At 37.6% G+C, this 27,876-nt stretch overlaps 1 protein-coding gene across 10 annotated transcripts in view; it reads right to left on the reverse strand.

Moving 5' to 3' along the window:
• Positions 1-268: 268 nt before the first annotated feature.
• The window catches only part of PGRP-LA (Peptidoglycan recognition protein LA), a 60,263-nt gene continuing 32,655 nt past the window's right edge, over positions 269-27,876 (reverse strand). For 9 of the 10 annotated variants that reach the window (XM_067788386.1, XM_067788385.1, XM_067788393.1 and 6 more), the window contains 4 exons: positions 13,746-13,940; positions 11,934-12,169; positions 6,720-6,926; positions 269-759 (listed from right to left, as the gene is read on the reverse strand). In XM_067788386.1, the coding sequence (XP_067644487.1) occupies positions 619-759; positions 6,720-6,926; positions 11,934-12,169; positions 13,746-13,940 (779 nt within the window). In that variant the 3' untranslated portion in view covers positions 269-618. Of the gene's footprint in view, positions 760-6,396; positions 6,579-6,719; positions 6,927-11,933; positions 12,170-13,745; positions 13,941-27,876 lie in introns of those variants that run through there. The other variant, XM_067788387.1, reaches the window with a different exon arrangement.

Consider the following 27,876-nt stretch of genomic DNA (forward strand, 5'->3'; position numbering starts at 1 on the left):
TAGTACACCTATGAGTGGCGACATGACGTAACAAAGTCAATCGCTCAATCGATTCTACGATGTTAAGATATGTAGATAGATCGATGGTAGCGTTAGTCTCAGTAACCATTCAATGCTATAAGGTCGAAGTAGAACGTTTAATTAAGCCCTTCACTAAGAAAGGTAGCTCTCTAAAATTGCACATATGTATGTGATAAAGTATTTATGTAAATATGTATGTACTTATATAAAAAAGATTTCATCTCAATCAAAAGTCGAAGTGGAAAAATTCGTTTCAAGTACTTTATTCAAATTGAGGCTATACATTTGACTTAGCTTGTTAGTTAAAACTCTCTCGTTGACTTAGTATAGTTAATATACAAGTGTGCAAAATTTTATACAGAATTATTTACGTACTAAGTTACTAATCGTAAAGCTTTAATGTATAGTACAATTTACAATTAATTAATATACATAAGTATTATATTCGTTCAAACTAAAAACCAAAAATTTATGAAAATATTTCTTACAAAATGGATTGCAGTTATTGTTTAGAATATTTCTCTATAGGATAGTTAAATCTTAATTATTCTGCTTAAATATACATACACATTAATACAAGTTGTCATGATGAACTCTTTACATTTTGGCATCCCAAACTTTTGGCATACCCAGTTCTACGCCGCACTTCGGATTATCATCAATACCACAAGGATAAAAGTGTTGCCATTTTTTGATATGACGATACACATTTGCACCAGGACTCTTCGTACTTTTCGTCTAAAATGATATTTAATTATTTTGTTATTAAAATTAGTGTAAGTGCAGGTACTAAATAATATATAACAATGGATTGTTGTGCGTTAGTTTCGTTAAAACTAAAAAGCGGCTTGACCGAATTTTGTTTAGGAAAGTAAGCGTTGCCTTGACGCTTATTAGAGAAATTTTTATTTCGCTTTATCATTATTTGAAGAAGGCGCCCAGAATTTGTTTTAAAAATAAGTGAGAGTTGGAGTTGAAGTGAGAGTTGGAGTGCGAGTAGAAGTGAGAGTGTGAGTGGAAGTTGGGATAGGAGTGGTAATGGGAGCGGAATTTGGAGTAACAGTGGGAGTGCGATTTGGAGTGGGGTGAGAGCGAGTTGGAGCTTTAGCTCACGTACGAAACAAAGCAATGCCCCAGAAAGGCTAGGCAAGCAGACAGATTGGCCCAACAAAGATTGGTACTAGGCCCAATGCAAAAATAGAAAAACTTTCTAAAGTAGTTTGATATTGCCTTTTTCAGGACTTGAACTCACGACCTTCGATGTGATGGGCGAGCACGCGAATAGCTACCAACTGCTGCCTTAAATCGTCGGTTGAACAAGCTATCATACCATTGCCCTTACCTTCACTTCGACTAACCCGACTAGTTACTATCAAAACTTCGAGTATCTGGTTCAAAGTGAAGAAAGAGGAATCTCAACTTGATTGTGGACTGGCTGCGTGCTACCCAAAACAATTATAAAATTCAACTCATACAGTTCGCAAAGCAAATTTACGATAAGATAACATAACATAATATAACCCAATGCCAATCAATATAACATAACAGCATCTAATATAACACTACTTATTATAAGGCAAGTAATATAAGAACACATTAAGAAATTCATAGAAGAATCAATATTGCCAATTAATGCTACTTTGGACTAGGTAGGCAATTGAAAAGTAAAGTCCTCACTCGCCGAACGAAAATCATACTCTATATAGGGCAGAAGCATGGACCATGACAACAGCAGATGAAGCGGCTTTGGGAGTGTTCGAGAGAAAAGTTCTTCGAAAGTTTTATGGACCTCTACGCGTTGGCGATGGCGAGTACCGAAGAAGATTTAATGATGAGCTGTACGAGCTATACGCAGACATCAACATAGACCGGCGAATTAAAACGCAGCGGCTGCGCTGGATAGGCCATGTTATGCGAATGAAATATGATGCTCCGGCCAAGAAATTGTTTCTATCGGAACCCGCCTATGGGAGCAGAGGTAGAGGGCGGCCCCCACTCCGTTGGAAGGACCAGGTGGAAAACGATTTAAAATCCCTTTGTGTGACCAATTGGCGCCGGTTGGCGGAGCGAAGGAGCGACTGCCGCGCCTTGTTGGACGGCCATAACCGTTTAGACGGTTAAGCGCCAATTAAGTGAGTAAGTAAGTAAGAAATTCATAACATAACACAGCTTTATGAAAACTATTTGAAATAAGATATGTATTTTAACATACCATATCCCAACATCACCAGACATAAGGTGATATTTAAAGCATTAATTGTAAATTTTTTCGGTCAGTGTCAATGATTTAGGAATGGTAAATCTCACTTCTAGAATGGGCATTATAGGGAGACTCATTAAATGCCTGCTGTAATGTCCGCAAGGTTGCACTCCTTTGAATTTACCACATTTACACCATGAAATGTGCGCGTAAATTTATGCAAATTGTGTAAATGATTTTTCATACAAAATTTGACAGCTCGTTTACGCACTAGATAAATTTATACTTTTACACACTTTATAAGGCATTTATAAGGTTAAATGAGTCCCCCTAATGTAAACTAAACATAAGGTTATTAAGAGTCTGTAAATAACTGTTATTCCTCAAATTTTAAACTATATCTCGATTTTTTATTTCTGGTGTCTCACAGGGACTATTTCTAAACCCAATTTCTGGAAAATTATGGCGTTATTTTGGATTAGTTCGGAATTTTTTAGGTACTTTTTCGTAATGATTTTTGGAAGGCGTATGTCGGGGACTATTTGGGTTTATGTCGGGACTATTTTGAGATCGGTTTTCTCAATACTTGTAGGTTTATAGTAGCAGTTATTTCGGGATTATTTCGATACAATTTTTGTATCGTTTAGCAGGGTTCGGACGAATTCATTTATGAATACGAAAAGTTATATGTCTGTTATTATTGACGGATTGTCATCAGTATATTATCGAAGTCCTATCAACTTTTTATCGATAACAACTCTTATCAAAGATTTATCGATATGGTGTTGGCAAATTATCGACGTGTTATCACTTTATTTGCTATATTTAATTTATATATTATATTTAGAAAAAAATCGATTTAATATTGAAAAAATATTGTTTTTAACTAAATTTTTTCGATTTACTTTCTGAAAAATATTGAATTGTTATCGAATAGCTGTCGATTTGTTTTCGAAACTGATGTTTTGCGGTAACTTTTCGAAAACAAATGGATATTTTTCCGATAAAAAATCGATAACTTTTCGATAACAAACGGTTTACTTGTCTATACCTCGCCGATAAAAACCAATAAAAATTGCCCATGGACCGTCGATACCATTCCCATAACTAGTGGATAACAGTTATTATCCGCTCCTTACCTTTCGTTTTGCTCTACCTTTCCTTTCCTTATTACTCTTCCCTTTATTTTATTTTTTGTTCTCTCCATTCCTTGCATGCCGTATTTGCGCAAGCACATAAATAATCGGTTGCTTTCGTTCACTCTTTACATTACTGCCTTTCTTTCCAGCAAAATCAGCATTTAACAGTTATTTAAAGAGTGTTCATTAAACATTGAAAATATGGGTTTCGGGAACTGTTATATGCGATCTCTGATAGGAATTATACTTTTCTAGTACAACAATATATAGTTGCTTTCCAAAGAAACCTGATCCAGATACCGATAAAAGCAACAACGCTGTGATCCTGATATCTATCTGGATCAATGTCGCATCAATAGGATGGCTCTATTGATTTGGTTTTTGGTGGAAAATTTTTGACAGCATACCCTCTTTACTTGATAGCACTTACCAGGCGTATGCACTATGGCTACCGATATTTAATTTTAATTATTTTAATTTAAATTTTTTTTCACTATCCATAAATTTTTACTTTAAGTCTGTAAACAAGTTATTAAGGCCATTAAGTTATTGTATTTTATTAATTTTAAATCATGATAGAAAAACTAAAATTTTTTTCTTTTTACTTGTTGTTTTTCGGCCTTCAATATTTAAATTATTCAAATTTCCGAGCTCAAGGCCACACATAAATAAAAACCCAAATATTTTATGTGTTTCAAAAAATATGTTTGTTAATAATTGATCGACATTTCGACCTCAATCTGAGGTCATCTTCAGGACTAAAAAGATTAAAAACAATATAAACATCAAAAAGTGCATTTTTCCTACATGCATCTTGGCTGTGCCGTAGATTAGATTGATACGAATCTTTTGGTTACGCTCTCATATTTTCGCTCTCACGAAGGATTTAACTTCTAGTTGTTGCTGGCAACAATCACAGATAAATCCCTCGCGCCAGCTGAAGCGGGTGCCAGAACAAAAAATGTGCCAGTCAAAACGAAAAACGGGCCAAAAATTTCGGTAAACTTTAGTTTGACCTACAACTGTAGAATAGCGTTCAAAAATTATGGGAAAAAGGATAAAAATACTTATTTTAGTCTATATATTATTAGTTCGAAGGCGGAGGGTAAATATTATTTCCCATTCAAAAGTTATCACTAAAAACAGGTTTTGTAAATATGAACTCCCGATGCAACCAGTCCATTTTGATCACAGAACCTGGGACGCCAGACATGTGGGATAAGCCCTATCCATTAAATATTGTTAACTGTTATATCATAGGTCCGATTTACTGAAATTTCGAAAGAATATATGGTTTTCACTGCGAGTTAAATGCGTTACAATATTTGACTGAGTAATTTAATTGAAATGTAAATTTTACTTAGATTTGTTTATATTTAACTCTAACTAGTCGTATTATTGTAAAATAAGTTTAAAGAAATAAATATTTTACAACTATCATTTTATTAGATGATTGAAACTCTAATCGCCGAAATTTATGTCAAAAATCCCCATTTTCAGATCTATTCATTTTTGTTTGGAGTGGCATCATTGATAAATGTTATAAAAAATGTGCATTTTGACAGCGCTCTCTCGAAACAAAGAGTTGCAAATCCATTCATCTATGGTGCCGTAGATTAGATTGATACGAATCTTTTGTTTACGCTCTCATATTTTCGCTCTCACGAGGGATTTATCTTCTAGTTATTGCTGGCAACAATCACAGATAAATCCCTCGCGCCAGCTGAAGCGGGTGCCAGAACAAAAAATGTGCCAGCCAAAACGAAAAGGGTGCCAAAAATTTTGGTAAAATTTAGTTTGACCTACAACTGTAGAATGGCGTTCAAAAATTATGGGAAAAAGGATAAAAATACTTGTTTTAGTGTAAGTATTATTAGTTCGAAGGCGGACGGTAAATATTTTTTCCCATTCAAAAGTTATCACTAAAAACAGGTTTTGTAAATATGAACTCCCGATGCAACCAGTCCATTTTGATCACAGAACATGGAACGCCAGACATGTAGGATAAGCCCTATCCATTAAATAATGTTAACTATTATATCATAGGTCCGATTTACTGAAATTTCAAAAGAATATATGGTTTTCACTGCGAGTTAAATGCGTTACAATATTTGACTAATTAATTTAATCGAAATGTTAGTTTTACTTAGATTTGTTTATATTTAACTCTAACTAGTCGTATTATTGTAAAATAACTTTAAGGAAATAAATATTTTACGACTATCATTTTATTAAATTATTGAAACTATAATCGCCGAAATGTATGTCAAAAATCCCCATTTTCAGATCTATTCAGTTTTGTTTGGAGTGGCATCATTGATAAATGTTATAAAAAATGTGCATTTTGACAGCGCTCTCTCGAAACAAAGAGTTGCAAATCCATTCATCTATGGCTGTGCCTGATCGACTAATTTTAAAAGATTACATATTAAACGAATATAAACAACATAATGTAAACAAATAAATACCGTAAGTACATGGTTGTTTTGGTCAAAATTTGGTTATACTTACGGTATTTATTTGTTTACATTATGTTGTTTATATTCGTTTAATATGTAATCTTTTAAAATTAGTCGATTAGGTACAGCCAAGAGTGTAAGTGGTGTTATGCACTTTTTGATGTTTTTATTGTTTTTAATCTTTTTAGTCCTGAAGATGACCTCAGATTGAGGTCGAAATATAGATCAATTATTAACAAGTATATTTATTGAAACACATAAAATATTTGGTTTTTTATTTATGCGTGGCCTTGAGCTCGGAAATTTGAATAATTTATACATTTTTTATTTAAAAAATACAAAAACCACAATATAACGGGCAATTGCTTTTGGCACAAAGCTAATGACATATTTAAAATATCGGCCTTAGGACGATAGCTATTTAGCTCAAAACCCTTTTTTCGTACCTCTCCCGCCGAGCCTTTTTCTTAAGCATTAGTACTTTAGCTTTTATATGGAAAATATATATGGCATGGTCTAAAGAAATAAAATACTAGTTATTAGTTTGATAATTTGTTTTAACTTTTTCAGTAAAATTTTATGGAGTGATTCGGGAAAAGAGTGTAAAAATAACAGGCACCCTATTATGTGTACACATTAGTTGACTACTGCCAACTCTCATAGTACTGTCCTGGATCGTTCCAATGAAATTTGATTTTGATTCAGAGCTGGATGGCTCATTAGAACGCCCTCAATATTGCAACTTCGTCCACCCCTAATCTTTAAGTGTGAACAAAAACAAAACGCAGACGTGTTAGAATATAAGGATATTCAGAAAAATACCATGGCTACTCATTTGCAAGAAAAAGTTTTTATTTTGTTGTACTGCTTATATAATTTAAACCACTTAACTGTGCTTACCTGATTTTGCGCCACTAACTTATAAGCCAATTCAATATATTTATTGACAACAGCATGAGTTAATAAATATTGTGTCGCTTCCAATTGCTTGTCACTTGGTTCGTAACGTCCATAATCGCCCAAAAATGTAACAGACAATGTATTATTTGCATAAGTATTTGCATAGTCCCAGCCACGCCCAACATAAACGTTGCCATCGTCGCCAACCTTAAAATTATGAAAAATAAAAATCAGTTAGAGTTTGATTGTCTATTCGGTTTCGTTTTGAAAAAATGTTCTTATTCTGAATGCCTATCAAAAAAGTGCATATCACTTATAGCGTCTACACACAGTGAGTCAGAGTCAAGTCAGTTTCGGATGTGCTAGTGAAAATATTTTAGTATTAGTCACACAGATATGACTCTGGCTGATTCGGGAATGTCAAAATGAATTTGATTTTGAAGGCGAGTCAACACGTACACAGCTGACTCGCGAGTCAGACGCATCGTGTGTAGACCCTATTAGGCAATCCGTATACGACCCGTCTCATCATCCGAGCAACACAAATTTCTCGCACAATGATGATACGCTTCTAGATCCTTCGCAAAAACGACTATAATATGACTGGTCAAAATTACCAGCAATGGAGATCAATATTTTTATAATAAACACTTGCGTTAGACAACCGGCAGACTTTTTCCCGCCCGAAAATTGGTTTGTCCCCATTCAAGAAGTGAGCTTCGCTTCCCTCTTCTCTCTATACCAATCTCGTCTACTTGATCCTAAATTTTTCTTCTTATTCTTTTACATGCTTATTCCAATTATCCTTCTCACTCCAACTCATTGTCCCACTCCCACTCCCACTCTCACTACAACTCCTATCCCCACTCTCATTTCCACCACCATTCTCACTCCCACTCGCATCCCACTCCCACTGCCCCCACACTCGTATACGGAGTCTCTATAATACATTTTGGATACCTACTTCAAATAATGGCGTAGATAAGTTGAATTAAAATTTTTTCTTATAGGGGGCGTGGCAGCACCTTCTTTTCCAAAAACAATTTTTTCCAAACCATCCACGAACCATAACGAACGGAAGAAAAAAAAAATCGAACTAGGTCAATCCTTTTTTGAGTTTTAGAGACACCAACGCAGTGCAGTTTATTTATATACGTACATTAGGGTGGGTCGATTTGTATGGGCGAAAGTTAACCGATATCGCGCCATAGATTTTTTCGTAAGATTTGGGCTTAGGAAAAAAGTTCCACTAAGGTTTTTTCATGACCTACTAAAAAAATTTTCATATGTATACACTGTGACCCAGTCTAACATATACATATATACTTATTATTTAAATAATAAGTATGAATTGAAAATACCATTAAACAAACAAACGTACATATATATAGATAAAGTGTTCCTATCGTACATGACGACAACTGACGAAAGTAAGCATGTTGACAAGCGTACGGTTCGTTTACGATGATGAGACGGATCGTCTGCAGAGTACGTTTTTATACCCAGTTGTACTTGTACACAGGGTATTATAACTTTGATTGGGTAACGGTTGGTTGTACATTACAAAGGAGTCGAGATAGATATAGACTTCCATATATCAAAATCATCAGTATCGAAAAAAAATTTGATTGAGGCATGTCCGTCTGTCCGTTAACACGATAACTTCAGCAAATATTGAGATGTCTTCGCCAATTTTGGTACACGAGCTTACCTGGACCCAGAATAGATTGGTATTGAAAATGAGCGAAATCGGATGATAACCACGCCTACTTTTTATACTCAGTTGAGCAGAGCTCACAGAGTATATTAACTTTGATTGGATAACGGTTGGTTGTACAGGTATAAAGGAATCGAGATAGATATAGACTTCCATATATCAATTTCATCAGTATCGAAAAAAAATTTGATTGAGCCACGTCCGTCCGTCCGTCCGTCTGTCCGTTAACACGATAACTTGAGTAAATTTTGAGGTATCTTGATGAAATTTGGGATGCAGATTCCTGAGAACTGATCTCAGATCGCTATTTAAAATGAACGATATCGGACTATAACCACGCCCACTTTTTCGCCACTATTTCGAAAAACCGAAAAAATGCGATAATTCATTGCCAAAGACGGATAAAGCGATGAAACTTGGTAGATGGGTTGACCTTATGACGCAGAATAGAAAATTAGTAAGATTTTGGACAACGGGCGTGGCACCGCCCACTTTTAAAATAAAGTAATTTAAAAGTTTTGCAAGCTGTAATTTGGCAGTCGTTGAAGATATCATGATCAAATTTGGCAGGAACGTTACTACTATTACTATATATGTGCTAAGTAAAAATTAGCAAAATCGGATGAAGAACACGCCCACTTTTAAAAAAAAATTTTTTAAAAGTCAAATTTTAACAAAAAATGTTATATCTTTACTGTATATAGGTAAATTATGTCAACATTCAACTCCAGTAATAATATGATGCAACAAAATACAAAAATAAAAGAAAATTTCAAAATGGGCGTGGCTCCGCCCATTTTCATTTAGTTTGTCTAGAATACTTTTAATGCCATAAGTCGAACAAAAATTTACCAATCCTTCTTAAATTTGGTAAGGGCATAGATTCTATGACGGTAACTGTTTTCTGGAAAAATGGGCGAAATCAGTTGAAGCCGCGCCCAGTTTTTATACACAGTCCACCGTCTGTCCTTCCGATCGGCCGTTAACACGATAACTTGAGCAAAAGCCGATATATCTTTACTAAACTTAGTCCACGTATTTATCTGAACTCACTTCATCTTTGTATAAAAAATGGCCGAAATCCGACTATAACCACGCCCACTTTTTCGATATCGAAAATTACGAAAAATGAAAAAATGCCATAATTCCATACCAAATAATGAAAAAAGGGATGAAACATGGTAATTTGATTGGTTTATTGACGCAAAATATAACTTTAGAAAAAACTTTGTAAAATGAATGTGACACCTACCATATTAAGTAGAAGAAAATGAAAAAGTTCTACAGGGCGAAATCAACAGCCCTTGGAATCTTGGCAGGAATACTGTTCGTGGTATTGCATATATAAATAAATTAGCAGTACCCGACAGATGATTTTCTGGATCACTCTGGTCCACATTTTGGTCGATATCGCGAAAACGCCTTCACATATACATCTAAGGGCCACTCGCTTTTAAACCCTCATTAATACCTTTAATTTGATACCCATATCGTACAAACACATTCTAGAGTCACCCCTGGCCCGCCCTAATGACGATATCTCGAAAAGGCGTCGACCTATAGACCTAATGCCCACTCCCTCTTAAAATACTCAGTAACTCCTTTCGTTTGATACCCATATCGTACAAACATTCCAGAGTCACCCCTGGCCCACCCTAATGTCGATATCTCGAAAAGCCGTCCACCTATAGACCTAATGCCCACTCCCTCTTAAAATGCTCAGTAACACCTTTCGTTTGATACCCATATCGTACAAACATTCAAGAGTTACCCCTGGCCCACCCTAATGGCGATAACTCGAAAAGGCATCCACCTATAGACCTAATGCCCACTCCCTCTTAAAATGCTCAGTAACACCTTTCATTTGATTCCCCTATCGTACAAACTCATTCTAGAGTCACCCCTGGTCCACCTTTATGGCGATATCTCGAAACGGCGTCCACCTATGGAACTAAGATCACTCCCTTTTAAAATACTTATTAACACCTTTCATTTGATACCCATATCGTACAAACATATTCTAAAGTCACCCCTGGTCCACCTTTATGGCGATATCTCGAAAAGGCGTTCACCTAAAGAACTAAAGCCCATTCCCTTTTAAATTACTCATTAACACCTTTCATTTGATGCCTATATCGTACAAACACATTCAAGAGTCACCCCTGGTCCACCTTTATGGCGATATCTCGAAACGGCGTCCACCTATGGAACTAAGGATCACTCCCTTTTAAAATACTCATTAACATCTTTCATTTGATACCCATATCGTACAAGCACATTCTAGAGTCACCCTTGGTCCACCTTCAAGGTGATATCTCGAAAAGGCGTCCACCTATAGAACTAAGGCCCACTCCCTTTTAAAATACTCATTATCACCTTTCAAACACATTCTAGAGTCAGCCCTGGTCCACCTTTATGGCGATATCACTAAATGGCGTCTATCCATAGAACTATGGCCTACTCTCTCTTAAAATACTTTTTAATACCTTCCATTTGATACACATGTCATACAACCACATTCCAGGGTTACCCTAGGTTCATTTTCCTACATGGTGATTTTCCTTATTTTGTCTCCGTAGCTCTCAACTAAGTATGTAATGTTCGGTTACACCCGAACTTAGCCTTCCTTACTTGTTATATATATAACATCTTGGAAAACACAAAAAACCTGATTATTTAGTAAATAACACTAATAAATATTGAGACTCTTGATAAAAATTTGAAAAAAAAAAAATTTTAATGGGCGTGGCACCGCCCACTTGTGATAAAATCAATTTTACAAATATTATTAATCATAAATCAAAAATCGTTAAACCTATCGTAACAAAATTCGGCAGAGAGGTTGCCTTTACTATAAGAAATGCTTTGAAGCAAAATTAACGAAATCGGTTAAAGACCACGCCCACTTTTATATAAAAGATTTTTAAAAGGGTCGAATGGGTCGGGGATGAATAAAATCCTAAAAAAATATCTTTGCAAAACAAAAGCTTTATATCATGGTGTTTCATTTCCCAAGTGGATTTATAATAGGAAAAACTTCAAGTTTTAAATAATGGGCATGGCACCGCCCCTTTTATGACTAAGCAATTTTCTATGTTTCAGAATAGAACCATATGTATATGCATTATTGCGCAGCCTTGTAACACTATTAAGCACACAAAACAACAACAGCATTTCAAGTGTACAGCTGGGTATGTAATGTTCGGTTTCACCTGAACTTAGACTTCCTTACTTGTTTTAGTTTAAAAATAATCACTGCGACAACGAGATTTTAGTGCTACGATTTCGGTCAGTCACTGCTTGAATTTGTATACTAAATTTTGGTAATGCTAGAAAAATTTATCGAATTTCCTATCATCACATAGTGCATATGTTAAACAATGCATGTCTGGTAGACAGACATTGGGCCAATCAAGTTTTGAGGTTGTTCCATTTGCATACATAACTACATATATGTATATAGTAAATATTAACATAAAATATAATATTCAACTCACATAAAAATTCGATTGTATGTCGGGTAAATTTTTTTCCGCTATAGCCGAATCTTGTATTGTGCGCATTTTAATTGAGCATTTATAGACATTTTCGCAAGGTTTCGATTGTACGCCAATATGCGTTATAAGGACGTAAGGTATTGGATGTTTAAGTGGTATAATAAGGTTTTTAGCCAACTCCGAGGCACCCCACTGATCGCGATCGATGACAAGATGTCCATTTCCTAAATTTGGAACTATGATATTTTAAATAAAAAGGTCTTCAAAATTAAAATAGTTCAAATACATACATATTTGGAGACTTTTGACAAAAACAACCAGGGACGGAAACTATTATTCCTTTTATAATATAATTACTTGAAAAACTATTAATTTTGGACTTTTAATATATTTGGATCAAGATAGAAATTCATTTCCGATTTTTATTACCTAAGTCCGTGGTGTGATGGTAGCGTGCTCCGCCTACCGCACCGTATGCCCTGGGTTCACACCCCGGGCAAAGCTAAATCAAAATTTTAGAAATAAGGTTTTTCAATTAGAACAAAATTTTTCTAAGCGGGGTCGCCCCTCGGCAGTGTTTGGCAAGCGCTCCGGGTGTATTTCTGCCATGAAAAGCTCTCAGTGAAAACTCATCTGCCTTGCAGATACCGTTCGGAGTCGGCATAAAATCATGTAGGTCCCGTCCGGCCAATTTGTAGGGAAAATCAAGAGGAGCACGACGCAAATTGGAAGAGAAGCTCGGCCTTAGATCTCTTCGGAGTTTATCGCGCCTTACATTTATTTATTTATTTTATTTAAGTCCGATAAAACTAGTTAAACTCGGACTTTTAAAAATATAAGTCCCGAAATAAAAGTTAAATCCGGACTTTTATTTTTTAAGGGCAAAATAAAAGTCCGGCTTGATAACAAAGACGCGGGTTTTCCGAAATAAATTTTTTTTAATTCGGATAAGCCGTTTCTTTGTTATCAAGACAGATTTTTTTTTGGCCACAAAAAATAAAAGTCTGGATTTTACTTTTATTTTCGGACTTTTATTTTTAAAAGTCCGAGTTTAACTAGTTCTACCGGTCTGAAAAAATAAAAATACAGATTTTACTTTTATATGTGAATTTTTATGGGAAAAGTTCGAAAAATAAAAAGGATGCATGATTCGATATTATATTGCTATAGGGATACCTGAGAACTCAAACATTTTCACCTAGGACAATTTTTTATTTCAAAAATCAACTAATTTTTTTCAACACATAAAGAAATTTTTTTTTTAATTTTCTTTTCGCCTTGGGTTTGCTCTACAATTATTTGGGACTATGAATGTGGACTAGAAGTATCCTGAATTTCCAAATATCTTGAGACTGTTTTTGCTAATAGCTCGATATTTTGAGGGTGTTTTGGCAAATCTGATAAATGTTCGGAATCAGCGCCCTAAAAATTCGTATAGATACATTGGTCTAAGTGTAGGCCACTTTTTTTGTGTGCCGGTGAAATAATTAATATTTTGGCGCGATATGATACAGGAACTTTAGAGGAAGATGCACCGGACCAGAAAAAACTCTTATCGTGCAAGAGGGAAATTACCAAGTGGGAAATACTAGAGTGTCCTTGGTGGTTGCAACTCTTCGATGAACGGCCAAAAGAAGTACACTGGTAGAACCTTTCAATTTTTTCTGCAAAAAGGGGCGGCCCTGGGCAACTTTATATCACCTCCGTACGGCCCAGAGACTTTGCTACACTTATTGTATTTGCCAAAAATTTCCTTATAAGTATGTATTTAAGTTTTTGGCGTGTACAATCTTTTTAAAAATTAATACTTACATGTGCCATGCTCATAACTATTGCCAAACAGTATGGGCCCAGGCTCTGACCTTTTGTTGCTTTGTTGTATTTCAATATAAATAATTACTGCAGCTACAATTATTACTACAATTATCAGTAATACTAATAGTTTGGAGGACGTTGACATATTTTGAAAAACGGATGAAGATACATTATTTCTGTTTTGATTAATACCTGTGAATATAGAAAAGATGAAAAAATTAATATATGTCAAACTTGTAGTTATAAAATTCCATGTAGTACACAAAGTTAAAACAATTATTTTTTAAACCTGAAAAATTTAACAAGTAATGCCAATTCCAGCATATTGAATTCATTCATGGCGAATTCACAGTGCAGAAGAATGTCAAGTCAAAAGAAAACTTTTATTGATTACGATTAGCGGACCAATTCTTGTACAAAGAATTTTTATGGAATATAATCAAAAAGGAGCATTCAGCTGTTCGGATAAAAACATCTGCTACTGAATTCGTCTTGAATTCAGTGGTGCCAAGCCGAATCCACACCAGGTGGTGGCAAGGCGAATTCAACCAATTCGCCGTGCAGAAGAATGTCAAGTCAAAAAAAAATTTGCTTTTTTTTTCGATTAACTGACATATTTTTGTACAAAGCTTTGTATGGAAAATTATCAACACGAAGCAATCAGCTGTAGGGATAACAACACCTGGAACTCAATTCGCCTGGGCCGAATCTATACAAGTTGATGAAAAAGCGAATTCAACCCAATTGGCCGTAAGAATTCAAGGCGAATTCAGAACCAGGTGTTGTTATCCCAACTACTGATTGCTTCTTCTTGATTATTTTCCATACAACGCCTTGTACTACAATATCGAAATCAATTAAAATTTTCTTTTGACTTGACATTCTTCTGCATGGCGAATTGGTGAATGCCGCTTTTCCACCATTGATAAAAATTCTTTAAACTTTTAAACTATTTTTTTTTTTTATTTAAAAAGTTTCAGTGTACATATAATTTTGTGTATGTATTGTGATTTGCACTGCAATTATAAAAGTTTTTAACAGCCCTGATTAAGAGGAATTTAAACGCTAGAGTAACTGTAAATTTTCCAGAAGCGGCGATGCTGACAAATCATTCATCAAGGAACTATGTATCGATGTTCCAACATCGAGGTTTTTGAACGAAACATCGATGTTTCGGAAACATATCTGAGCTTTCTACGAGTTACAACCGATTTACTCCACTTCATCACTGTTTTCGATTAATTCGGGATCATTCTCGGGCTATTTCCAGATAATAGAGGGATGGTTTTGGTTATCATTTTAGGACTATTTTAGAATCATTTATGGATATTTTCTGGAGTTTGGGATTGCTTATGGAACTATTTCTGGATATACTATAGTTTCTGGATTATTCCGCCAATAGTTCGAAATTATATCGGTGTTATCTAAGGAAATATGCGCGGATCATTCCTAGGTTATATTTAGGACTATCGCGGGATAATGCTGGAATCGTTTGAGAGTCATTCAAGGACTGCTTCGAAATTATTTCGGTATCATTGTAGAAGCTTTTTCAGCATATCGAAAGTTGAGACACTAAATTGTGTTCAAACAGAGAATGTACAGATGAACAAGCCAAAGGCGATTCAGCTTGTCGTTATCATTATTTCGGTATACTTATTGATTGGGGTTTCTTTACTCCTTTTTATACTCAGCTGAGCAGAGCTCACAGAGTATATTAACTTTGTTCACATAACGGTAATCCGTAACGGCATAAACTAATCGAGATAGATATAGACTTATATATCAAAATTATCTGGGCGAAAAAAGAAATTCATTTAGCCATGTCCGTCCGTCCGTACACACGATAACTTGAGTAAATTTTGAGGTGTCTTGATGAAATTTGGTACGTGGGTTCCTGTGCGCTCATCTCAGATCGCTATTTAAAATGAACGAAATCGGACTACAACCACGCCCACTTTTTGGATATCGAAAATTTAGAAAAACCGAAAAAGTGCGATAATTCAATACCAAAGACGTATAAAGCGAGGAAACTTGGTGGTTGCATTAACCTTATGACACAAAATAGAAAATTAGTAAAATTTTGGACAGTGGGCGGTCCACTTTTAAAAGAAGGTAATTTAAAAATTTTGCAAGCTGTAATTTGGCAGTCGTTGAAGATATCATGATGAAATTTGGCAGGAACGTTACTACTATTACTATATGTGTGCTAAATAAAAATTAGCTAAATCGGATGACGAACACGCCCACTTTAAAAAAAAATTTTTTTTAAGTCAAATTTTAACAAAAAATTGAATATCTTTACAGTATAAAAGTAAATTATGTGAACATTCAACTCCAGTAATGATATGGTGCAACAAAATACAAAAATAAAAGAAAATTTCAAAATGAGCGTGGCTCCGCCCTTTTTCATTTAATTCGTCTAGAATATTTTTAATGCCATAAGTCGAACAAAAATTTGCAAATCTTTGTGATATGTCATTAAATGTTACAGTGCTACGTATTCTAAATTAAATAAGAATTTGATTTCAACTTATTACGTTTCTGATATACCTTTGGTAAGGGTCAGTAAAATTCGAGACGTAGGTATCGTATTTGATTCACCATTTATGTTCATTGAACACTTAAATTTTATAATCCCTAAAGCGTATTCTTTATTGGCATTTATAAAAAGAAATGGCTCAGAATTTAGAGACCCATGTACTAAAAAGTTATTGTATAATGCGTTTGTAAGATCAAGGCTGGAATATGGTTCTATAATCTGGTGTCCATATTATGAGGTAAACAGTAAAAGGATTGAACGTGTTTAAAAAGTATTTATGAAATATTGCTTATCTGACATAAATTTTGACCTGCCGATCCCTTCATATACATCCAGGTGTAAGTTAATTAATCTGCATACATTAGAGAGTAGAAGGGTAATTTCTTCTATTATATTTATTTATGATATCGTTAATGGCATTATTGAACTTTCATGTGCCACCACGTAACTTACGCCAACATAATGTGTTTAATATTGAAAAGTTAAGATCTAATTATGCGATGAACGCCCCAATCACATGCGGTCTAAGTGTAATAAATTCTATTAATTCCAATCATTGCATTGACTTTTCTATATCTCGAACTTGCTTTAAAAATATGTTATTTTCTGTTTTAAGCTAAATAGTTTAGTACTATCCATATACATACGTACACATATATCCATATGGAATCTAGTCTGGAAGATTTTTGTTATCATAGACTTAAATAAATAAAAATTGTTACGAATATTAGCAAAACTAAGGGGTGCTGCCATCTCTAAGCCGATGCTAAGCAGCGCCTTGCATGCACATCCATAGATCAATCATTATGTATCTACATAAACGAATCAATCATTATGTCTACACATATATAGGTACACGCAGCTGAGAGCAACGCACAAGCACATGCAGATATCTTATCTGAAATGCTCCTAAAGGGGAAGTGTCGCTCATACATACAAGCGCTACTACATCTGTAGTTGAAGCTGAGAAATTTATAACTAACTAATTAAATTCTTTAAGTGCCTAGAAGATGCCACGAGGAAATCACAGAGTATAAAAGCATCAGGAGTAGAGGCGCTATGGGCAGTTTCAGTTAAGCACGCTATCTGTCGGGCAACAGATCAGTTTTATTTAAGCTTCAGTCAGTTTGGTTATTAAGCAAGCTACTTGCAAAGTATAAGTGTTATTGTGAAGTACTTTAATAAAGGCCATTTTTCCATTATTCAATATTGGAGTTATTTATTCAACAGTTTAGTGATTCGAACTTAGCAGAGGGTTACAAATAAGAGGATTTGCAGTAAATTCGTTACAATTGTTGAATAAATTCCGAAGACTTCGAATACAACTTGGACATGCCAAAGTTAAGTGAATTGAAGATCCAGCAACTGACGAAGGAGTTGGAGAGCCGTAGATTGAATACAACCGGCATTAAATTAGAACTTCAGGAACGACTACGACAGGCAATGGAATTAGAAGGAATTGACGTGGAAGAGTATGACTTTCATCTTGATGGTGAGGAAACGACAAAAATGGAAGAAACACCGCAGACAGTTACGAGCACAGACTTGAACATGATTTTAACTGCAATATCTGCTCTAAAAACGACAGTGTCATCTCAACTGGCAGAAAAGAAAACATATATGGCATCTCAGCTGGAATCGCAAGAGACTTTAACATCCAAGATGGAAGCACAGGAGGCACGTATTTCAGAAATGTCATCGCAAATGTCATCTCAACTGGAATCGCAAAAGACAGATATAACATCTCAACTGGCATCTCAACTGGAAAAACAAAAGACAAGTATAGCATCCCAACTGGAATCACAGGAGACACGTATAACATCTAAGATGGAAACACAGTTAGAAGAACAGAAGACATATATGGCCTAGCAGTTGAAAGCACAAGAATCTCGCATATTTTCGCAACTGTCAGAACAGGAAGCAAAGGTATCATCAAAACTGGAAGCGCAGGATGCAAAAATCACTAAATTTCAGGCAGAAGTCGATGATTTGAAAGGTCGTATGGAGCAGTTACAACTAAATCGCCCAGCTGTTTCAGCAAGCAATCCGAAGGTAAAGACAACATCCTTTGACGGTTCTGTTCCTTTCCAGGTCTTCAAGCTACAGTTTGAGAAGACCGCAGCAGTGAACAACTTGATGGCGGAAGATAAAGTTGCTGCACTGTTCGTGGCATTGAAGGGGCCAGCAGCCGAAATCCCACAGACGATTCCAGAAGGAGAGCGGAACAACTATGAAGCTTTGACGGCTGCTGTAGAACGACGTTATGGAAGCGAGCATAGAAAACAGATATTCCAAATTGAGTTGCAAAACCGCTACCAAAAAGCAAATGAGACATTGTAGGAGTTTGCTTCAGATATTGAAAGATTGGCTCATCTTGCAAATGCGGACGCACCCGTGGAATACACTGAAAGGGTAAAAATCCATAGCTTCATAAATGGCATACGAGATGTAGAAACGAAGCGGGCTACATATGAGAATCCAAAGCCAACATTCGCAGAAACGGTGTCACAAGCTCTGATTCAGGAAACAGCGTCGGTTCTGTGTAAGCCAGCGTACAAAGCTCATCGCGTGGAAGTGGAAAGGCCAGAATGGGTAGACACAATTTTGGAAGCACTGAAGGGATTACAACAAAACAATGCCGGAGTTATTAAGTGTTTCAATTGTGGTAACCCAAGTCACATTGCACGTCATTGCAGCACCGGTCATGGTAGTTCCAACTTGGCTGGTCGTAAACGCAAAGCTGGAGAAGATAAACAAGAGCAAGTCAAATGTAAACATTGAGAACTTGCCCCAGCTATTGAATGTCGTGTGATACCTATCTCGCAAACTGGAAGGAAATCGAGCAGTCTTACCGTCAAAGGAAATGTGGATGGCAAGGAGCGTGTACTGACTGTAGATACGGGCGCATCACATTCCTTGATCTGATCTGATTTGGCCAACAGGAAAGTAAAGCCATTACCTGGAGCAAGGTTGCGTACGGTCACTGGCGAGGGCAAACAACTCCGGGGAGAAGTGATCTGTAAAGTCTTAATTGGGAAGGTCATGGTTTTACACAGATTCGTTGTGGCGGAGATCATTGATGAAGTCATATTGGGAGTGGAGTTCTTAGTTGAACATGACATCAGGATCGATATGCCAAGAAAGATTATGCGCTATGAGAACCAGGATGTGCCACTTAACTTCAGTTTGGAAGAAGGGTTCAGAAGTAATCGAGTGCTGGTGAAAAAGATCCGACAAAAACCGCAAAAGTCAAAGGCAGCAGATCGGGCAAGGGTTAATGGAAAGAATGGGCCAAACAAATCAAAACAGAAGGTACCTGTGAGGGAAACACTGGCATTGAAAAGCCCTAACGGACGTACTAAAACGTAGGAAAGAATTTCGCAGAAAGAATGCAAGGGTGGTTTCAAGCCAGGGCACACTACTCTTGTGAAGCGTCGGGACGATACTGATTATGCAAAGCAAATCCGACCAGCGCAAGCTCTACGAAGTAGTTCATTGGCCAAACAACAGAGTGTGAAGGAACGAGCCAGGGTATTGAGTAGTACGATGAAACACAGGTACGATGCGAACAATAATTCGAAAGGTTTCTTGGCGGGAGATTTGGTACCGTTATACAACCCTCACCGACGGAAAGGTGTTCCATCCAAATTTCGGTGCAGTTGGGAAGGCCCGTACAAAGTTGTGAAGAAGCTCAGTGACACCATCTACCGCATACAAACAATTGGGAAACCACGAAGTAGAAGTGTGGTTCATTTGGAGATGCTGGCAACGTTTAGATCGAGAGATTTGTCTGATCGGGACGAATATTAGCAAAACTAAGGGGTGCTGCCATCTCTAAGCCGATGCTCAGCAGCGCCTTACATGCACATCCATAGATCAATCATTATGTATCTACATAAACGAATCAATCATTATGTCTAGACATATGTAGGTACACGCAGCTGAGAGCAACACACAAGCATATGCAGATATCTTATCTGAAATGCTCCTAAAGGTATGCAATTGTTATTGGGGAAGTGTCGCTCACACATACAAGCGCATGGGGTATGAGAGAAGCTATAAAAATTATACATCTGTAGTTGTAGCTGAGAAATTAATAACTAACTAAGTAAATTCTGGAAGCGCCTAAAAAATGCCACAAGGAAATCACAGAGTATAAAAGCATCAGCGGTAGAGGCGCTATGGGCAGTTCCAGTTAAGCACGCTATCTGTCGGGCAATAAATCAGTTTCATTTAAGCTATCAGTCAGTTTGGTTATTAAGCAAGCTAGTAGAAAGTATAAGTGTTATTGTGAAGTACTTTAATAAAGGCCATTTTTCCATTATTCAATATTGGAGTTAATTATTCAACAGTTTAGAGATTCGAACTTAGCAGAGGGTTGCAAATAAGAGGATTTGCAGTAAATTCGTTACAATATGAAATATGAAATATGAAATTTGGTAGGGGCATAGATTATATGACAATAACTGTTTTCTGTGAAAATGAAGCCGCTCGGCCGTTTACACGATAACTTGAGCAAAAATCGATATATCTTTACTAAACTTAGTTCACGTACATATCTGAACTCACTTTATATTGGTATAAAAAATGGCCGAAATCCGACTATGACCACGCCCACTTTTTCGATATCGAAAATTACGAAAAATAAAAAAAAAATGCCATAATTATATACCAAATATGAAAAAAGAGATGAAACATGGTAATTGGATTGGTTTATTGACGCAAAATATAACTTTAGAAAAAACTTTGTAAAATGGGTGTGGCACCTAACATATTGTAACGAATTTACTGCAAATCCTCTTATTTGCAATCTTCTGCTAACGTTCGTATCGCTAAACTGTTGAATAAATAACTCCAATATTGAATAATGGAAAAATGACCTTTATTAAAGTACTTCACAATAACACTTATACTTTGCAACTAGCTTGCTTAATAACTAAACTGACTGATAGCTTAAATGAAACTGATCTGTTGCCCAACAGATAGCGTGCTTAACTGAAACTGCCCATAGCGCCACTACCGCTGATGCTTTTATACTCTGTGATTTCCTCGTGGCATCTTCTAGGCGCTTCCAGAATTTACTTAGTTAGCTATAAATTGCTCAGCTACAACTACAGATGCACAATTTTTATAGCTTCTCTCATAACCCATGCGCTTGTATGTATGAGCGACACTCCCACAATCACAATTGCATACCTTTAGGAGCATTTCAGATAAAATATCTGCATGTGCTTGTGCGTTGCTCTCAGCTGCGTGTACCTACATATGTGTAGCCATAATGATTGATTCGTTTATGTAGATACATAATGATCGATCTATGGATGTACATGCAAGGTGCTGCTTAGCATCGGCTTAGAGATGGCAGTACCCTTTAGTGTTGCTAATATTCGTAACACTGCCCTCCACCTAAGTCTGATCGTCCCGATCAGACAAATCTCCCGATCTAAACGCTTCCAGCCGTTCCAAATGGACCACTTTCATTTTGGTTCGTGGTTTGCCAATGGTTTGTATGCGGTAAACTACATCGTTGATCCGTTTTACAACTTTGTATGGGCCTTCCCAGTTACACTGCAATTTCGGGGACAAACCTTTTTTTCGTTGTGTGTTGTATAACAGCACCAAATCTCCTTCCTGAAACCCTTCCGAATTAATTGCTTTATCGTACCTCGCTTTCATCTTGTCACTCATAATCTTTGCTCGTTGCCTTACCAGATCGTGTATCTCTCTCAGCTCTTCCTCCAAGACACCAGTGGATTTCTTGACATTTCTCTCCGCATCGGCATCTATCCCATACTTCAAATCAACTGGCAGTCGAAGGTCATTGCCAAAAATTACCTTTTCGGGAGTTTGGCCCGTTGTCTCATGTACTTCCGATCGGTAGGCCATCAAGAATAATGATATGTGTATGTCCCAGTCCTTATGGTACTTGTCTACTACTTTCCTTAAATGTTCCTCCAATGTTCTATTGAAACGTTCCACCATACCATCGGACTGAGGATGTAATGCAGTTGTCCGTGTTTTTCGAATGCCCAATAATTTACACATTTCCTGGAACACAGCTGATTCGAAATTCCTGCCTTGATCAGAATGTACCTCCATTGGTACCCCATACGTCTGTAACCACTTCTGCTACTGTTTCTGCTCCTTGATTTGGGATTGAGTATACCTCTGGCCATTTACTGAAATAATCCATAACCACCAGTACGTATTTGTTTCCGTGGTTGCTAGAAGAAAATAGTCCTGCGACATCCATTGCGATCCTTTCAAATGGTGCACCTGAAATTTACTGCTTAATCTGGCCATGACTTCGTGTTTTGGGCCCTTTCGCTCTGTTGCAAACCTCGCAGTTGGCAATCCACTCGGTGACCGACTGACGGCAACCAACCCAATAGAATCTCTGCTTAATTTTCTAGAACGTCTTCGTGATTCCAAGATGACCTCCACTTGGACCATTATGCAGCTCGCTGAGCACGTCAGGAATCTTCTTTCTGGGAACAACTATCAGTTTCTTCTTGCATTTACCATCCTCACTCTCCCATATCCAATATGACTTCGCAATGGGACTCTCTGCTGACTTCTCTTCTCTGTTTGGTCTTTCGTTTCGTTCGAGCCCTTGCATAACATGTGACAGATCTGTATCTTCTAGCTGACACTTTCTGAGTTGTTCCTTGTCCCATTCATCCGTACACGTTATAGTCATTAGCCGGACATCTATAATGTCTTATTTAGCCTCGGCCTTTGAACAGTGCTTACATTCCAAACTAAATGGTCTTCATGACATTGCATCAGCATTTCCATGGGCACTACCTTTTCGATGCTCAATGGAAAAGTCATAGCTTTGTAGTCGCTCGATCCACCGCGCCAATTGTCCTTCCGGATTACGGAACTGCAGAAGCCATTTCAATGCTGCGTAATCTGTCCTGACACGGAATCGCTGGCCGTAGAGGTAGAGGTTTATTTTTTCTTGTAAGCTCATGGAGGCTATGGGCTACGCTGGCAAAATTTGGTACAAATCGGCGGTAATATGTGCACAGCCCAAGGAAACTTCTCAATTCATGTAGGTTCTGTGGTCTTGGCCAATCCTTTACAGCCTCTATCTTTTCGTTCGCAGTGTAGATGCCCTCGGTCGTTACCTTGTGACCCAAATAATTTAATTCCTTTTTAAACAGCGAACACTTTTTGGGACTGAGTTTCAGACCAGCGCCAGCTATTCTCTGGAAAACGTCCTCCAAGTTCTTAAGATGTTCATCAAAGTTCTTGCCCAATACGATGATATCGTCCAGGTACACCAAGCATGTTTTCCAATGTAGTCCTTTCAGTACCTGGTCCATGAGTCTCTCAAAAGTAGCTGGTGCATTACAAAGTCTAAAAGGCATCACTGTAAATTGCCAAAGACCATCACCGACACTGAAGGCTGTTTTCTCTTTATCTTCCTCCTTCACCTCAACTTGCCAGTAGCCGCTTTTCAAGTCCAGCGTGGAAAACCATTTCATACCAGATAGCGAATCCAGAGTGTCGTCAATTCTTGGCAATGGGTAGCTATCCTTTTTCGTTACGTCTTCCAACTTGCGGTAGTCCACGCAGAACCTCATTTCCCGTCCTTCTTCTTCACAAGTACCACAGGTGAGCTCCATGGACTAGCTGATTGTTCGATGACGCCGCTGTCGCTCATTTCTTGTACGATTTGACTCAAAACTTCCCGTTTTGCCAGTGGAACACTATGAGGATCTTGACGTATCGGCCTCGCGTCTCCAGTGTCAATTTGATGTTTCACAACATTGGTGCGGCCTGGTTTGGAACCATCCTGGTCAAATATGTTTGCGTACTTTAGGAGCAGTTGCTTTGCCTTACTCTGATAATCTTCCTCTAGCCCCTCCGTCCATGCCGTGATGTCATTTGAAAGATCAGTATTACTAGATGAAACGTGTTCCTGGAGCTGTTCACAGTTAATAACTACTTCAGCCTCTTGGCATCTTCCCAAAATAGCTCCTTTAGTCAGTTTGAGTGGTGACTTGAACTCATTGAGTACTCTTACCGGAATACGTCCATCTTGTTTTGTCATAGCCAGGGGTTTTCTACAAGTATGTTCGGTGCTGATTTGTTTGCTGCTTCGACAACCCACAATTTGTTTGTCCCACAATCTCCATCAACCTTTGGCCACATGACTGCTTCGGATTTTGGTGATATTTGCTGACTCTCTTCCACCAGCACTCGTTTACTGCTGTAGCCGCTCTCGTAGCCGAAATTATGTGGCACATCCATGTTCTTATATCGCATCGTCTTGCTTTGCATATCGATCTTGATGCCTTGGTCTATTAAGAAGTCCACTCCAATTATGATTTCATCAACAATCACTGCCACTATAAACCTTGACGTTCCCAATTGCTACTTCACATGCTACTTCTCCAATTACCTGGGTGTCCGCTTCCGTGGCTGTACGTAATCTTGCTCCAAGCACTGGTCTTATCTTCTTGTTGACTAAATCTGATCGAATGATGGAATGGGATGCACCCGTATCTACAGTCAGTAAACGTTCCTTTCCATCCACATGTCCTCCGACAGTAAGATTGCTTGACCTTTTTCCAATTTGCGAGATAGAGATTATGGGGCATTCAATTAAGGGAGCCAGCTGTCGCCCCTTGCGGCTGACTCGCTTTAGTTTAACGATGGCTGGTCTTGGAGATCTGCTCATCTCCTTCAGCTATGCGTTTACGACCACCCACATGGTTGGAACTGTTCGGGTTGGTGTTGCAATAACGCGCAATGTGCCCTGGCTTTCCACACTTAAAACATTTGACTGCATCATTATTCTTCTGCTGCGTACCTTTCAATGCTTCCAAACTTGTGTCTACCCAGTCTGGCGACGCTGTTTCTTGAGTCAGTGCATGGGATACCGTTTCTGCGAATGTGGGTTTTGGGTTTGCATATGTCGCTCGCTTCGTTTCTACGTCCCGTATGCCATTTATAAAACTCTGGATTTTTATCCTCTCGGTGTACTCCACGGGTGCGTCCGCATTTGCCAAAGGGCCAACCTTTCAACATCCGAGGCAAACTCCTGCAAAGTCTCATTCGCTCTTTGGTGACGGTTTTGCAACTCAATTTGGAATATCTGTTTTCTATACTTGCTTCCATAACGTCTCTCGACAGGGGCCATCAATGCTTCATAGTTGCTCCGCTCTTCTTCGGGAATCGTCTGTAGGATTTCGGCTGCTGGCCCCTTCAATGCTACGAATAGAGCTGTAACTTTATCTTCAGCATTCCAGTTGTTCACTGCTGCGGTCTTCTCAAACTGTAGCTTAAAGACCTGGAAAGGAACAGAGCCGTCAAAGGATGGTGTTTTTTACCTTTGGATTACTCGCTGAAACAGCTGGGCGATTTAGTTGTAACTGCTCCATACGACCCTTCAAATCATCGACTTCTGCCTGAAATTTTGCGATTTTTGCATCCTGGCCTTCCAGCTTTGCTGTTACCCTTGCTTCCTGTGCTTCTAACTGCGAAGACATTTGTGCCACCTGCAATGATAAGCGCTCCTTTTGTTCTTCCATCTTGGATGTTATGCGTGTCTCCTGCGATTCAAGTTGGGATGCTATATATGTCTTCTCTTCTTCCAGTTGAGTTTCCAACTTGGATGTAATCTGTGTCGACATTTCTGACATACGCATACATATCTTGTGCTTCAATCGGCGCTGTTATGCGGTTCTCCTGTGATTCCAGTTGAGATGACACTCTCGATGTTTGAGCAGTTATTGCAGCCAATATCATATTCAAGTCTGTGCTGGTAACTGTCTGCGTTGTTTCATTTTTCTCTTCAATTTTTGTTGTCTCGTCAACACCAAGATGAAAGACATACTCTTCCACGTTAATTCCTTCTGCTTCCATTGTCTCTCATAGTCGTGCCTGAAGTTCCAGTTTAATGCCGGTTGTATTCAATCTACGGCTCTCCAACTCCTTCTTCAGTTGCTGGATCTTCAATTCACTGAACTTTGCCATGTCCTTGTTGTCCTGTGGAATTTATTCAACAATTCTTCTTCTGACACCAATTGTAACGAATTTACTGCAAATCCTCTTATTTGCATTCTTCTGCTAACGTTCGTATCGCTAAACTGTTGAATAAATAACTCCAATAATGAATAATGGAAAAATTACCTTTATTAAAGTACTTCACAATAACATTTAATAACCAAACTGACTGATTGCTTAAATGAAACTGATCTATTGCCCGACAGATAGCGTGCTTAACTGAAACTGCCCATAGGCCTCTAACGCTGATGCTTTTATACTCTGTGATTTCCTCGTGACATCTTCTAGGCGCTTCCAGAATTTACTTAGTTAGCTATAAATTGCTCAGCTACAACCACAGATGTATAATTTTTATAGCTTCTCTCATACCCCATGCGCTTGTATGTGTGAGCGACATTTCCACAATCACAATTGCATACCTTTACGAGCATTTCAGATAAGATATCTGCAAGTGCTTGTGCGTTGCTCTCAGCTGCATGTACTTACATATGTTTAGCCATAATGATTGATTCGTTTATGTAGATACATAATGATTGATCTATGGATGTGCATGCAAGGCGCTGCTTAGCATCGGCTTGGATATGGCAGTACCCCTTAGTGTTGCTAATATTCGTAACAATATTAAGTAGAAGAAAATGAAAAAGTTCTGCAGGGCGAAGTCAAAAGCCCTTGGAATCTTGGCAGTAATACCCTTCGTCGTATTACATATATAAATAAATTAGCGGTACCCGACAGATGATGTTCTGGGTCACCCTGTTCGAACAAAAGATATCTCGAAAACGCCGTCACATATGCAACTACCACCACTCCCTTTTTAAACCCTCATTAATACTTATATTGTTTGGTTGATTTTCCTACTGGGTGGATAAATGATGTATATTGGAACGTTTTTCCGTCATCCCTTTTTAAATTTGGTTTTGAGACAAACCGGTTTCGGCGTTGTGCCATCCTCAGTGTCGATTTCCGTTCTGATCTGTTGTTGTCGTTTGTCCTGTATTTATAGTTCGTAGGTACGTGAGCTGGTATTGTCAAAATTGATGCTTGTGTATATTTAGTTATGTGTATGTGCTGCGTGTTCATTCAGAAGCGAGGGTGGTTTACTAATCGATTTGTGTGGCTGACTGGGATAGGTAAAAATCCGTGATTTTAGTCGTTTGACCTTCTTTGTGGGTTTGTTGTTTTGGTGTGTTAATTGTTTTGTGTTTATTTGTTGTTGTGTGTTTGTCTGTTGTACCTGTGTGATTACTTTGTTTCTTGTAAACAAGTTTTAAAGGCTCGAATATTGTGTCAGAAATTGTGTTTATCTGCTTGTTTATTATTCTACCGTTGAAGGTTTTCTGTTTGTAGATTTCCATGTTTTCGAGTACGTTGAGACCTCGGCCCTTTTCTTGTATGTGAAGAATCCTAACTGATTTATTGATGTTTGCTGGGGAACATTTATTCTCGACCGTGTGATTCGCGAAGTTAGACTCGGGTGTAATGTTTGGATTCCGTATTTTTTTGTTGAAATCTCTAATATGTTCTCTGAACCTCGTTCTTATTTGCCGTCCTATTTGTCCGGTTTGTCTC

Source organism: Eurosta solidaginis, chromosome 5, assembly GCF_040869045.1.
Source record: "Eurosta solidaginis isolate ZX-2024a chromosome 5, ASM4086904v1, whole genome shotgun sequence".
Taxonomy (NCBI): Eukaryota; Metazoa; Arthropoda; class Insecta; order Diptera; family Tephritidae; genus Eurosta; species Eurosta solidaginis.